General features: G+C 42.5%; 1 protein-coding gene across 1 annotated transcript; it reads right to left on the bottom strand.

The window, feature by feature from the left end:
• Positions 1–2707: 2707 nt before the first annotated feature.
• Positions 2708–9773, bottom strand: kcnk18 (potassium channel, subfamily K, member 18). Its single transcript, XM_035399598.1, has 3 exons — positions 9418–9773; positions 8835–8975; positions 2708–4631 (listed from the first exon to the last, which is right to left on the bottom strand). Exons 1-3 carry the CDS (start codon positions 9653–9655, stop codon positions 3820–3822), a joined length of 1191 nt encoding a protein of 396 aa, XP_035255489.1. The 5' UTR covers positions 9656–9773; the 3' UTR covers positions 2708–3819.
• Between the last annotated feature and the right edge of the window lie 4605 nt (positions 9774–14378).

Raw genomic sequence — 14378 nt, 5'->3', positions numbered from 1 at the left:
ATCAAGATTGATCGGTAGCCTTTTGTGTAGTCCTATGCCCCAAATTCTTGAAACAGTTACTGACTGTGCCAGGCTGGCACTGCCTTTCCCACGGGATGACCCCTAAGAGGCTTTAGCCTTGTCCTGGGAAGGTGGGTTCTCTCGTGCGCAGGGTGCCAGCTGTGTGTGTTTTTTGGGAAGACGTGTGCTGCTCTGTGCTCCACTCAACTGACAGAGGATGGTGCAGCTATCAGAAGCACATACAAATATGACCGAGCATTCAAATCTGAGTGAAAATAAAACAAAAAAAATTTGACTAAGTAAGTAAACCAAGCTTCTTTTTTTTCTCCAATGGGAGCATATCCTTTATCTGTTCTCTTGTCATTCACACACACGTCCTACTGCTGAACTCAACAGTACCTCCTCGTGTCCTTCATCCTCCCTCCTTTCTCCTCTTCTTTCTCCATGCAGGCCTCCATCCATCCAATCACGTCACAGTGCACCTGCATTCCTGGGCTGTCAGTCAGGACTGAGCGTGCCCGACCTGCCAACATGCCACGCCCCCAGGACACCTGCAAGCAGGTCTGTCGTCTCTAAATATTTAGCTGCTTTCCTCACACTTGTCTATCGTGCCTAGCTGGGCATGTTAAATGGACTTTTAAGTCAAGTGAAATACCCAGTTACAAGGTAAACTTGATAAGCCTTCATCTTGTCCAAGGAAACCGTTTCTTTATGTTCTGTGTTCTCATAGAACGACACTGGTCACTTTACAACGCCCGAAAACATGCCTGGAGCTTGTGGTCTCGATGAGCGTGTGTACTGTATGCGCTGAAGGATGAACACCCACGCGTTACGTCACCACCTACATAAATTATTCAGCCTCTACAGTAATGAGTCGATGAGAATTTAATGCCATTGCAACAGCGAGAGAGACAATTAGACAGACAGAAAAAACAGCATGAACGCTTAGGGAAGCTGACACACTTTCACAGGTCTAATAATAGCAGATCGACTCTGATCACATACAATGCATTACATCCAGGCCATTTTATTAAGGGAAATGGGCATCAGGTGCACAGTGAGGATGGCAATTTGGCTGGATATTGATCCTACAAGTGCCTGGGTTGGGTCTGGATAAAACTTTTGTAAATATTGAACATAACGGTGACATGAGCTTAACAGGTATTTCGTTATTTGGACACTGAACATCCACGCTCTTTAAGGGATTTGTAGGTAATGAACTGTGTGTTAAATTCAGTACTGAACAATGTGAGCCGATCGACCTGGGGGGCTGGACCACCAGCTCTAAGGGGTCAGAAATGACACACCAGGTTTGGGGTCCACTCCACTTTCAATTCAGCCAGTTCACAAAATGAATCGAAATTCAATTCTTCGATCGAAGAATCGTCATAGAACATTATTGTGTTTTTCAGTTCACTTTAAATTCAGTCCTTTTTGTGAATTGGCTGCGTTGGAAATGGAACTGAGTTGAACCCTGTGACACGCCTAACCTTACATCAAATATACATTTTTATTACTTTCCTTCTCGTTCTCAATTTGGAGGAAGTAGATGTGTGTCTTTATCTCGTGAATTTAAATGCAAGAAAAAAGTGACTGCATGTAGCGATTAATTCAACTGCCAACAGATCTCATTTATTTCAGGCGGGTTAAAATCACAGTGTGGCTAGGTCAGCCGTCAAGATACTGAGTCGTAAGGTTGGGGTGAACTCCACTTCAGTCAACGTAGAAACGATTAAGATTAATTTCATGAACTGAAAAAATGTACATGGAACATTGCAGGCATTTTCCAGCACATTAAAGCAATTTCCTAATTGACCGAACTGAACTCAATGACCCCAAATATGGAGCGTAACATGATGTTGCAACCTAACTCAGACTTGATATTGATGGGACTGGACACGTGCTTTTGTGTAAATAAATCAAGAAAATGTGGGCAAGTTTTTGCATTCCCTGTATGTCAACCGAGTGAAAAACAACGCATTGGCTATATAGGATGGCAGGGCTGTGCATCCGTGCAGTAATATACAATGCATGTAGAATTGTGTAGCAACCTGTGTAGAAGCAGTAACGGAAAGTCCCAAAACTAAACACAAGTCAAACATCTGAAAAATGCTGTACTGGAAAATAATGGAAGAATAGTTCTTTAGCTTAACAACATTTTCTCCCCTATGTTTAACTCTCTTGGCCAGTTTTAAAGGCCCAGTCATATTACTGTCCCATTACTTTTTTTCCCCATGTCCTCTGTCAGTTTGGGAGGCTGCAGACAAGAAAACGTGCCCACCATTTTAAGTGCGTTCTAAGAGCCTGCGCTGGGTTGAGCTGGAGTTGGCACTGGTGCGCTGCAGGTACCCCCTGAATCAGAGGCTGCCCTAGGCCCACCCTGTCCCTAGTGATGCGCCTCCCAGCGATACTGGCTCTTTTCGGACCGCTTAAATTAAAACATTTCATTTCTGTATCGTGATATATGGCATATTGTGATACCAATCAAACTGCAAATGAAATGGCTTACCTGTAAACAAACAGTGCTCCGAACTCAGAATCCAAATAACTCGACTGGTCAGGTAAAACACTGGCAATTAATGACCCTGATGTGAAAAAAAGGTGTGTGTGTGTGTGTGTGTGTGTGTGTGTGTGTGTGTGTGTGTGTGTGTGTGTGTGTGTGTGTGTGTGTGTGTGTGTGTGTGTGTGTGTGTGTGTGTGTGTGTGTGTGTGTGTGTGTGTGTGTGTGTACTCAAATCTGCTAATGCTAATGCAAATGCAAGCGGTCACAGTTTTAAATTACTGAGAGACCATTAAACTTCACTCGCGAATGCTAGCATGCAGTGGGTAATCTGCGAATCGAACAGCAGGCTGGCTCTGACTCTGTTGGAGTTCCGCAGCCTGGTAAATTCTGTTTGTCGTGGTAACGTGAAGCTGTGATTTCTGGGTAATACACAGACTGTACGGTTTTAGGTATGAGTCTGTGGTGGGAGTTTGCCCCTCGCACAAGTGGAATGATGTCCATAAATGTCTGACCGTATAAGCCAGAGCCGTATAAATCGCAGGCTGGTCTGGATGCTGTCATCTGCGTATAAATAATCGCAAAAAGAATAAACTGTTTCCTGAATGCCGGGAGCACCTACTCATCTGGTTTCATTCACATAAAGTGATGGATGTTATCAGATTATTACGAGGTCAAGCAGAACATAAACCTCAGGAACGCTCAGGAGTGGGAGGGGGTAGGGAACTGTGTACTACAGGAACTCTCAGGAGTGGGAAGGGTTGGGGAACTGTGTGGTTTAGACGGCTACAGTGATCTCAGGAAGGTGGAAATTAAGCTGGAGCTTTTCAAATGTTCCATTAAGTGTAGCTATCAGTTGAGCCAACAAAATGATTATACACATGCTCAAGTCATCCATGTAAAAAACTTCTCAATGTTCATTTTTTATCCTTCTTAACAATTTGTGGGTTATGTCTTTAGCCATTGCTACCCATGCTATTTTAAATTTATTACAGAGAACACTGGTTGTAACTGCAGCACATATATTAGCACTAGCAATAACACTACATAGACTTTTTTTTTTTTTACAGCAGTGTGCATCTCCCATCCATTCAAATGTGCGTTAAATGCAAGAGGCCAGGCGTTATAGTGCACGCAAACCCAGCCAATGCCCCAGTGTAGCTGATCTAGGCTCGGCTCAGCAAGTTTCTGTCAGTGGGGGGGGAAAGTGAGTTCCGGGGCATCTCCGTTGTCATGGGAGCGCCACCGAGAGAGAGGCTGACGGCCTCCTGTCTGCAGGGCCTCTAGGGGCCTCTAGGGGCCCTCGGCTGACCCTCCGGCTACTTGTACTTCTGCACCGTGCCCCCGCTGAGGCCGCGGATGCAGAGGCGGTAGAAGCTGACGAAGCGGGACTGGCCCAGCTTGAAGGCCATGGAGAGGATGGCCATGCCAGCGATGATGAAGAGGAAGGTGAGCATGAAGAACTTGGGATGCTGGGGCACGATGTCGCCGAAGCCGATGGTGGTGAGCGTGACGAAGCAGAAGTAGAAGGCGTCGAAGATGTTGATCTCCTCCTCCCAGCGGGGGAGCACCAGCCCGCCGAAGAGGAGGTAGGCGAAGAACAGCACCAGGATGAGCATGAGGGGCACGTCCAGCTTCTCCACCTCCTCCCCGGTGCACAGGTCCCACAGGCCCCTCTGGGGCGGCGCCTGGTTGAGGTTGGGGCAGGAGTAGCTCCGGTACAAGCCCCTGTGCTTCTGGAGGCTCTCCCTGGCCAGGTTGCCCCGGGCGACGATGCGATCGAAGATCTCGGCGTTGCGCAGCTTGACGGAATACGTCTTGACCGAAGCCTGGCTGCGCAGCACCTGCCTGATGTCCATGGGCGCCCGGACCACCACCCCGTCCTGCCCGGAAGTGTCCCGTATCAGCCCCCCCTCCTCGGGCTTCTCCTGCTTTCGGCAGGAGAACCAGGAGCAGAAGGAGGGCAGGGAGCAGCAGAGCCTGTGCAGGCGGAGGTAGGCCTTGGACACCAGGATGGCCAGGATGTCCCCCACGTCGGTGATGACCAGCAGCATGAGGGGGATCCCCACCATGGCGTAGAGGACGCACACCAGCTTCCCAGCGACGGTCACGGGGTATATGTTTCCGTATCCTAGCGACACAGGAGAAGGAGAGTACGGTAGGGGGTTAAACGGGAGGCCTGTGTTACCCTGTGTGTTCACTTCCATTTCCTTTTGCTGTCACCTGGGACATGTAGTCAGGATAGGCATGGTAGTCGCAGGACATGAGTCAGTGCAATTATACAGTGTTGGAGGCCTCAGTATATTTGAGAAGACTGGCACCTGCTGGTGAATTTGGAATATTGGGGGATCATGAAATCTGGTCTGAAACGTTTCCTGTTGAACACTGGAAATATCACGTTTGCCTGGGCTTCATGTTAAAAATCATTATTTTGAGTGAAACATAATTGTAAACAGTGCTGTTATCAATAAGAGAGAAAGAAATGGGGAAAGTAGTACAGTCATTTTGTAGTGAGCTATTCTGCCTGGGATATATCTTTTCACTACATTTAATCACAAATTATCTGGAAATATCAATGGCCTGCTTTGTGAGGTGAAAACTTGTGTGGGTGCTAAAACATCAGGGGGAAAGGTTGCTTTAAAAAGCTCATTAGCACAGGGGGCGAGTTACGTGGACGGGAACTCATGAGGTCATGTTCGATCGATTACCTCATTACAGCAACAGCAGTACTTTCCCTGTGGTGTTACTGGTGTCATAGTATCGTGAAGGCTAAAAAAAAATGCTCAGTAGCTTACAGTGAGAGCTTGGGAAAATAAACTTCAGATCTGGCGCGTAATTCACACACATTCCCCTGATTCGCAGACTAAGCAGATGAGGGATGGCCACAGTGAAATGATGGCGATGAATGGGAAACGGGCGTTGGGATTTCACAGAGAGACAGTGAGAGACGTGATGACAGATTAATGGTAATGTTACATAGCGGTATAAAAAAAAAAAAAAATGTGTCTGTGATTAAAATTATTTATTTATTTATTTATTTTTTAGTGCTTTCTCGGGTTCGTGGCCCTCCTGTTTTAAAGGCCGTGATCTGCAGTTAGCCTGTGTCTCCTGATCACGGTTAGTTAGCGTGTATCAGACCTCAGCAGACTTCCTGATGTATTTTCACAATGCACTGCATGACGCGTTATCACGTGGCATTAAAAACGATAGCAAAAATAACGATAAACCACATCTCACACATACGACCACCATGTGGGTTTTCACCATCATTTCTTGTAAAGGCCTGTTTTTCTTTTAAACGCCCCTCGCCTGTTTCATGAAAATGAAAGTACTCGATACAATTTTTTTACAATACAATTTTACATATTTTAAAGACCCATTCCTTCATGTATGCCTTCAAGGGGGATAAAGTGTCTGCTGAGACAGAACTGCAGAAACCCACTGTGCCGTTCAGACGTGAATCCGGTCCAAACCCATTACCGTTAATGGTGTGCAGAGAAGAAAACCTCCCTAATATGTTTCCTGTACATTTGTTTTCACTTAGTAAGACACCAGTCAGAAGATTAACATCTTCCCATAGCCTTTACTGACATGTTTTTTTGTGGTAGCAATTAAAGTGCAGTCAGTTTTAAAAAATCTATTGACAGAAAACTGCATTTCCTAGCTCGCTCTCCATGAGTATTGGCTGTAGTACTGTGTGTAGGATGTGAAATAGTTCCTGGCTCTCCTGTAGTACTGTGTGGCCTGTAGGGAGTGAAATAGTCACTGGCTCATTAGTACTGGTAAAGTACACCTGTTTTAGCTGTGGTACTGTTTGTACAGGTGCGAGTAGCACAGTGAAGGTACAATTATCCAACTCCAAATTTTGGAGAACAAGCACAAATCCGCAATAGTTGTGACCGCACACGCGCATGCATCCATGTGTGCATGCATCCACGCACACACCCTCGCACAAACACACGTGACCTCTTCTTTGGCTCATGACCAACCTTTCCACAAAATCTTGTGCAAATCTGTGAATCCATTCGGGAGTTCTGCCCCCTTTTGGTCAATCAGCCTGAAAGTTACTCAACTCTACCAATCTCCATGCCAAATTTCAGCCTCCTGGGGCAAAAACTGTGGCCGCTACGGGGTGGGACACTTTTGTGGACCAACCGACCGACCAACTGACTGACCGACACAGACAGAGCTATAGAGCTGCCGGTCGCAGCTAAAAATTGGAAGGAAAATACATATTGTAAATTGTTTGACTACAATCTAAAATTGTGGATTACAAGGAAAAATTTGTCCCAAACATAATGGATCTCACTGTATATCATGCTGCAACACTGGTATGCAAAACATACCAGTACTGCATTAATAAGCAGTAGCTAATGTATTGCAGTTTGTAATTAAAATGAGCAGAAAGTACCAAGCACTGTTGAAAACAATGCAGCAAATGAATCACAACGGAAATGGAAACTAACTTCAGAGCTTGTTTTTTTAACTAAAGGGGGTGTTAAACTGCATTCCTCCAATGAAATAACTTGTCTCAACATCAAATGTTTATATGTTGTGGTCAGCTCTAATATCATACCCTGTATTAAGCCAAGTCTTTGTAATGCGAGTGGTTCTGGAAGCCCCTTGTCACAAGGGTGGCACACTGGTTGCTGTAAATGAGCATGTGTGCTCAGTCAACCTACCCTGTTTAACTAAAGGTCAAATTAAATACGAGCCTCTAATTCCAGTTTCCGAATACTTAGGAGTTTTGAAACAAAGATCCCTCAATATACAGCCCATATCATACCCCCCCCCCCCCTTTTACTCCTGATTTACCCCGACAAAAATTCTGTTCTGGGCTTTATTGCCTCACTGCTATTTCTTGTAAGTGGCCTGATAACTGCCATTTGGCCAGTCTGTGTTACTGCTCCGCGCACTGTGAGGTAAACAACGTTTGGTCCTTTGTTCCACGTCCCAAATGCAATGGAAAGAATCCAAGATGAAAGACAGAGAGAAACCGAGCGGATAAAAAAACCAGTCTAAAAATAAGATTAAGATGCCAATGCTCGTATTAATGTATAAAGGCACCGCATACTATTAAATAGTTTGCATATTTCCTCTCAGCTGGTTTAGAGACTAACCAACCTAGAGTCTTGGGACCACCTACTCCATCTGTCCATGACCAAATTTATGATAATGGGAGCACACACAGGCCACAGTTTATGCCTCCCCACGCAGAACATAATGGATATCTGCTTAATAGATTACTCAACCTGCAGAGAAACTGAATTGCATCATGCTTTTACCATCACCCCCCCTCCTCCTCCCCCAAAGACCAAAGGCAGGTTCTGTACATATGATGTTTTTGAACCCCAAAAAGTCTTGTTTATCCAGCACTTTTTTCTATTTAGCAAAAAGAGCATCCCCCATTGGTCTTTACAGTCTGTTACAACCAGCTACTGTGTACACTTAGTAGCCTACAATACATGGTGTGGTGCGCTATTGGCTAAATACTTTATGCTGAAAGACATGTATCAGATAGCTGAGAATGACTTGTTTATACCCATAGGATATTTGGATTTCATATATCTTTTCATATATTTTTTATGCGAAAAAGTATGAAATGAATGATACTCCCACAAAAGGTAATGTGCTCCCTCCAGCTCCCACCTGTAGACAAACTGACAACATATTACAACACTGGATTCCAGGATTTCACATTACAACTTATTTTTATAAGAAACAGTACTGCAATAGCACTGAGGGAGGTCTGGGACACGAGGGGGAAGAAAAAAAACCCTTTCCAAATATTACACATGGAGCGAAAAGATACTTGTCCGTTCCTACCATGTATAACAATGTATAAGACGTATTACAAGCTTAACATGCGAAAACGTAAATGATAATTAATTGAAAACCCAACAGAATCTTAACAAAAATAAAAGAAGGAAACCTAGTTCTGCGTGACTCGACATTTGCGACGTTCCTTCAAAACCGTTCTAGTGGAGGATATTATGAATTAACTTTTCGCGTGTTCACAGTAAAACGTCCAGTGTTAATTCAAATTCAACTCTTAACAGTATTGATTCAACTCCTGACAGATAACAAATATTATCTGTTAAGAGTTGAATTAACACTGTTAGAGTTTAATTAAAACTGGACATTTTATCCCCAGTAAATGATCATTCAGGACAGTGCATTTGCGTCTTTTATCGACAAAACAACGTAGACTGCGTTCAATATGTAAAACAATACATTGAAACAAAACACCTGTTTGCTATACATAATAATTACAAGGGAGCGCAGCCATCATTTAGGCTATTGAGATAAAAGTTCATAAAAGTTTAAAACTTACCTACTGTTGTAAATACTGTACAACAGAAAAACATTGCGCCAAAGAAGCTCCATTGTTCTGGACTCTGAAGCCATGTCGTGTTAAAAGTTTTCATCTTGCCATGGAGTTTCATCACGAATTCTTCTTGCTCGGGTGAACTGTCTGAAGGAAAAGCAAACACCTGCTATCACGATAGACTGCCTAGATATATATTTTCGTACGATACATTGTTTGGCTAATTATAGGGTAATTGGAGGTAAAAACGCCGGTGCATACATACGATTGGCTTATCTCTTTTAATCAATTACTAAAAGATCCAAAATATAACCTAAGAAAAATAAAAACTATTCTATTTTATTTGATCATACATAAAATATCATCCATACGAGTAGGTCTGGGGGGAGAGGGAGATACGCATGTCACCCCCAATATTTGATATGTAGGCTATTTGTTCCTACACTAGGTTAGGCTTGACGTTTGATTACGCGAGACCAGGTGGTCCAGCAGTGTCTCCTCCAAAGCTGAAATGAAACTTTCTGAAATGAAAATAAGTTTAAATGAAACTATTTCTATGTTTTGTTCGGATTCTTATTGAAATACTTACCATTCTCGCTTGAATTGCGAACTGTCTTCACGAGAGTGAGCAAAAAGTCTTTGTAGTCCTTTTGTAGTTCCACGGGCCTACCGTCAGGACCTTCGATGTACCGGAATAACAGAGCCCCTAAGGCGGCGTATCCAACGAGTAACACCATTAGGGAGGCTAGAGGAAATAAAATTGATAATAACCGAACGCATCGCGACCTCTCTTCCAAAGTGTTCCCTTCTTCTAGCGCAACAGACATCTTGCGACTGTGCCCGAGCTAGTCCAACAGCGCGCCGGCAGCCCGTCTTTCCATCCCAGATGCTCTCAATATGTGGATGTCAGTGCCGCGTAATTGCGAGAGTGAACATGAACCACGCCATCCTTTGCTCTTAAGTAAACTGCCGACTTGCATTCCCCGGGGAGACAAATGCATTTGATTCGAGAGAACTGCCCTTCTCGAGCGGCCGCCAAGAGACACACAAGTTCGCTTTTAAACCAATTCATCTGAATAGAAAACGAATTGACAGATTATGGAGTTTATAACATGAAATATTCCACACTCAAGGTTATCATTTAAATATATTTTACAAGCAAAAATGAAAAAGTCATAAAGGAACCATTTCTTTAATTAGCCGACTTAATACCACTGTTTTCTTGCGCACGGAGACGACAGATGTAGCCTAAATGTGATGTTATATTTAGCTCTTTGAATAACAGTCTCGTTCCAAAACAACAACTGCAGTCTCTGCCATGTCATTGTTAAACTATGTTATCTGTAACAATAAATGCTGAACTGAAAGCTGCATTCCATAAAATCTATTTTGCATAAAACCTTCTCCAGTTTTGAGGTCACTTGTAGTGAACAGTCATCGGTGGTTATAAAAAAGTGCAGGCTTATTATATCAAAATAGAAACCCAAGACTTATTTAAATATATGTGTGTACGAAAATAATTCATAACATTGACTGATTCCACCCCACTACCACCACTACTTTTATTACAGCGATTAAGTTTAATATGCGTAAGATGATCAAACTGCGAAATCACTTACTACACAGTTAAATAATGGTGTTATTTGAAATCTGACAGACCAGTCAGAGTGGTCAGGTGTACCAGATTTAACACTGAACTTTGTAATATGTGCCATGGCTTTAAAATCCCCTTAATTTCTCTTTCGTTTGCTTTTTTAAAATTTCATTAAAAAAAATGTTTCTCCATATTTTATCCTTGGTGGAAAATGTCGGGCATATTTTTTGATGAGGTGGAGCACCAGGCTTTAAATATGACAATGTCTGCAAGGTCAGGAATTATGAGCAAGCAGAGACAGCTGGTATGACTGAGTTGTACATGCGGGGGGTGGGGGTCCTCTGTCGCTAACCAAAAATGGTGCCATTCGCCTCCGTATTGTATCTCGTGTGGCTCTCTACCGTTCTGGCAGGCTAGTCTGTCAGGAAGTGCTGTCTTTAATAATTTAGGCATACACTACAAGTGTATGCTCTGTAAGGCATATTATGCACAAGAGCAGCACAAACATTGTTAAACTATAATACACCAACACTACAGCAAGAATAGTAATTGTAGTGATACCTTGAATCAAACCACAACTAGTTTACTGTAAATGAAAGTGGAAAGTTCCTTGCAGCATGAGAGGTATTGATTGCAAGCTTGCACACAGTTCTTAACATTTATGTAAGAAATCAGGTGGGAATCGTATCTGGAGAACAGGTTAAAGAGTGCATATCCATTACACTTTCACTCAGCTCAGCAGATTTCACACATAGTGATATACTGTAGTTTGCCGTACTCTCCTTGAGATACACCATGACATTTACGTCTTAGTATTTCAGTGTGAAGTCTTTCATTAAGCAAGTGAAGAATCACATCAGGGCTAGTTTATTCACTGAATTCACTCACCTATCAATGGAAGCAGTGGGCATAATGGCACTTCACAGAGAAAATGTTACCGGATAGCGACACATCAAGATTATACTGAGATGATCAGAAAATGAGATTTTATTTATTTATTTTATTGTAGTGTTTATTTTTGTAACAAAGGATGTTGGGAGACCTTGAGTAACATTTATAAACAAGTCAAATTATTTGACAAAATTGATGCGAGGTTGCAGGAAAATTAAAGACGTTATCAACAGAAATGAGTTTATTATCATATTTTAGCACTTCCAAAGATAGTCTGCAAACTCAGATAATAACAAGTCCTAGTTTGGGAAGTAAGTAAAATTAATGTTGTCAATGAATACCACTGTTGAACACTATGCTATGTTTGTACAAATGCAACACATATTAATGCTGAGCTCAAGGGTATAGCTGCAGTGTATTCTACCTGGTATTTCTAATGATAACTCTCCATTACTGTCTGGTGGTGCTGTTATATTGTACTAAATGTTTCTGCATGTATGTAGTTAAAATATACATTTTTTAAAATTTACATGAAATATTATATATTATGTACAAACCCATGGTAGGGCAATCCGAAGAATTCATAAAATGAAACTGCACCCAATACAGGAACAATTTGATTTCTAATACATTTATTCTCATCTGATTTTACCCTCATTGTGGCATCTTGAATAGGTGTGGCTGATGTTCCCTGATGTCATAGTATCAGAACATTTATGGGTTAAAATGTGATGGCTACCTATGAATCTGAAAAATAAAAATTAATACTTCAGTCTACACTTGAAGAGTTGTGACAGATGTCTTGATCATTCTTTCGATGCGCATTTCAACATGAACCAATCTAAAGAGACTGAGACCACTACATCCATCACTTTTAAATAAAATCAATCTTTTAAACTGCACACGTTTTGAGGACGACAAAGAGAGCCAGGTGGAAGGCTTTATAATAGTGACCCAAATGAAGGGACTCCATATTCCAGCCCTATCGACCCTGATTACACTGCAACATATTGGTAACATTGAACTATTATTAGTTTATAATTTCACCAACACAAAATACCAACATATTGTATCATCACAGCAGTAAGCTAATTTCTGTTTGAATATGTATATTGCAGTAAGGTACGCCATCCTGTAAATACAAACACACGTTTTAAATGCATGGAAGACTACAAAAGAAATGGACACACTAATAAATGTACAAGCTTCGTGTCTATGAAAGGAGGACGCAGACACGGTAGCTACTTAAAAACACGTAATCGCATTTAACTCCATTAGATGATCGTCTCACTGTAAAAGCTCTCCATTTAACAAATGCACATGAACATTTCTTAGAACGATAATGTTGGAATGGTGTGAAGTGATGACGTGTGCACTGCGATGTCCCCCGTCTCTCTTCTTACACCATTTCCTCTTTTAGTGAATCATTTGTGCTGAGTTAAATTTTATTTATTTATTTATGTATTTATTTTTTACCACAAAAAATCATGTTCCGGTAACTCCAAGTACCAAATGGATCCATGCTTATGGTAAACAACACTGTTGTGGAGACTCCACCTTTATTACTTAGCATTGGTAAAACATTTCTGTGTTTGAACACATCTATTCTATTTTGCAAAAAAAAAACAAAAAAAAAAAAACATACTAGATCCTCACCCACAAATTGGAGGAACATCTTGGAAAATCGACTCCTGTTCCTGTTCACACATGACACCGACACAGAAAACTGACTGAACATTTATGAGTTAAGATACATGTGTGAAAAGGGATATTGTCTCTCAAGACCTTGTGTGGTCCTCCACCAATGTACATTTACCAATGTAAAACAGTTTTATAAGTCCAATTATGTGTAGTTCACCGTTCTTGTACGCCTCCTGCAATAGTTTCAGATCTGGAAGACTGAAGTCCTTGGCCCATAAAGAAAGCCAGTTGCTTTGACAGCCAACACATCTGGTTAATGTCACCGAGGCAAATATTTATCTAAAATTATTACTTGTGTAGAAAGGATACTTGCGCGTGATGTACTCCAAGCTCTGTGGTCCCGCAGAAGAACCATTTAGAGCAGAGGTTTCCAGAGTGACCTCACTCGCTGAGTACTGGAAGAACTTTGACTGGTGATACATACTGTAGTGTTTGTTTAAACAGTGTGCAGTGCGGGTGGATTAAGAAGGGCTAGAGTTCCTGTCAGCGCTTCTTGACACAGGCAGCAGTTCAGTTCGTTGCTTGGCTCATCTATAACTTTTTTTTGCTTTGTCTGTGTATCTGCAGTTTTTAATTTGTCATCATAGCATCGTGGCACATTTGTGAGCGCCATGTTTACAAATGGGAGACAAAAAGCACTTGCGAAGCTTTTCTCCTAGTCGTTTACAGGCTTCCATTGTCAGTGGCCGCCCGCTTAATGATGAGACTGTGGAAAGTAAGGATTCTGAAGTTGACACTCTAACCGCACATCGGTTAGTTATCGTGGATTTACAAACTGGGGGACTGTGACTCTTGGACAAATGGTACCCCCCCGCCCACCCCCCCCGTCCCACACCTTCTTCTCCCCAGTTTTGTACACTTCGTGCCCAGTTGGAGGTGTCATCATGCCACATTCGGGGAAATCCCCAAGTTTCCCGTCCGGGAAAATCCCAGGAGCACTTTCATCTCTTAAAGTGAGTGTGTAAGATGAGGGTGACTGTGTGGCATGTATGTGTATAAGATGAGGGAGACTGTGTGGCATGGTCTGGACGGTGGCCAGCTCTAAACACACATACGGCGCCCCCCCCCCCCCCACCCCCCACCCCCCCCCTGGACTCCAGGCTGGACTCCCCACCGTGACATTTTCTTCACCAGTAGAACAGCAGACTGTCCGCTTTCCTTTAAAAAAATACATCAGTAACAGGTGAGATACGGCTGAAGCAATACATGCATTCGGTTCCTGTATGATTGTGATGAGAGAGATAGCAGATCCCTTTTTCAGTACAGGGTTTCACATTTGTCATGTGACGCACATCATATTTATCAACACCCATCTGCTACATTCAAATACATTCTACAGCATCCTTGAACGATATGCCCGTAAA

Source organism: Anguilla anguilla, chromosome 18 (genome assembly GCF_013347855.1).
Source record: "Anguilla anguilla isolate fAngAng1 chromosome 18, fAngAng1.pri, whole genome shotgun sequence".
Lineage (NCBI taxonomy): Eukaryota > Metazoa > Chordata > Actinopteri > Anguilliformes > Anguillidae > Anguilla > Anguilla anguilla.
The sequence above is the reverse complement of the archived record's forward strand: the minus strand, read 5'-3'. Positions and strand labels throughout refer to the sequence as shown.

Bases quoted from the DNA above. Each gene is read 5' to 3' on its own strand.
- kcnk18 (XM_035399598.1), bottom strand. From the start codon at position 9,655: ATGTCTGTTGCGCTAGAAGAAGGGAACACTTTGGAAGAGAGGTCGCGA. The intron at 8,976-9,417 runs GTAAGTATTTCA...CTTTTCCTTCAG, and splicing joins TCGCAATTCAAGCGAGAATG to ACAGTTCACCCGAGCAAGAA. The intron at 4,632-8,834 runs GTAAGTTTTAAA...CTGTGTCGCTAG, and splicing joins TACAGTATTTACAACAGTAG to GATACGGAAACATATACCCC.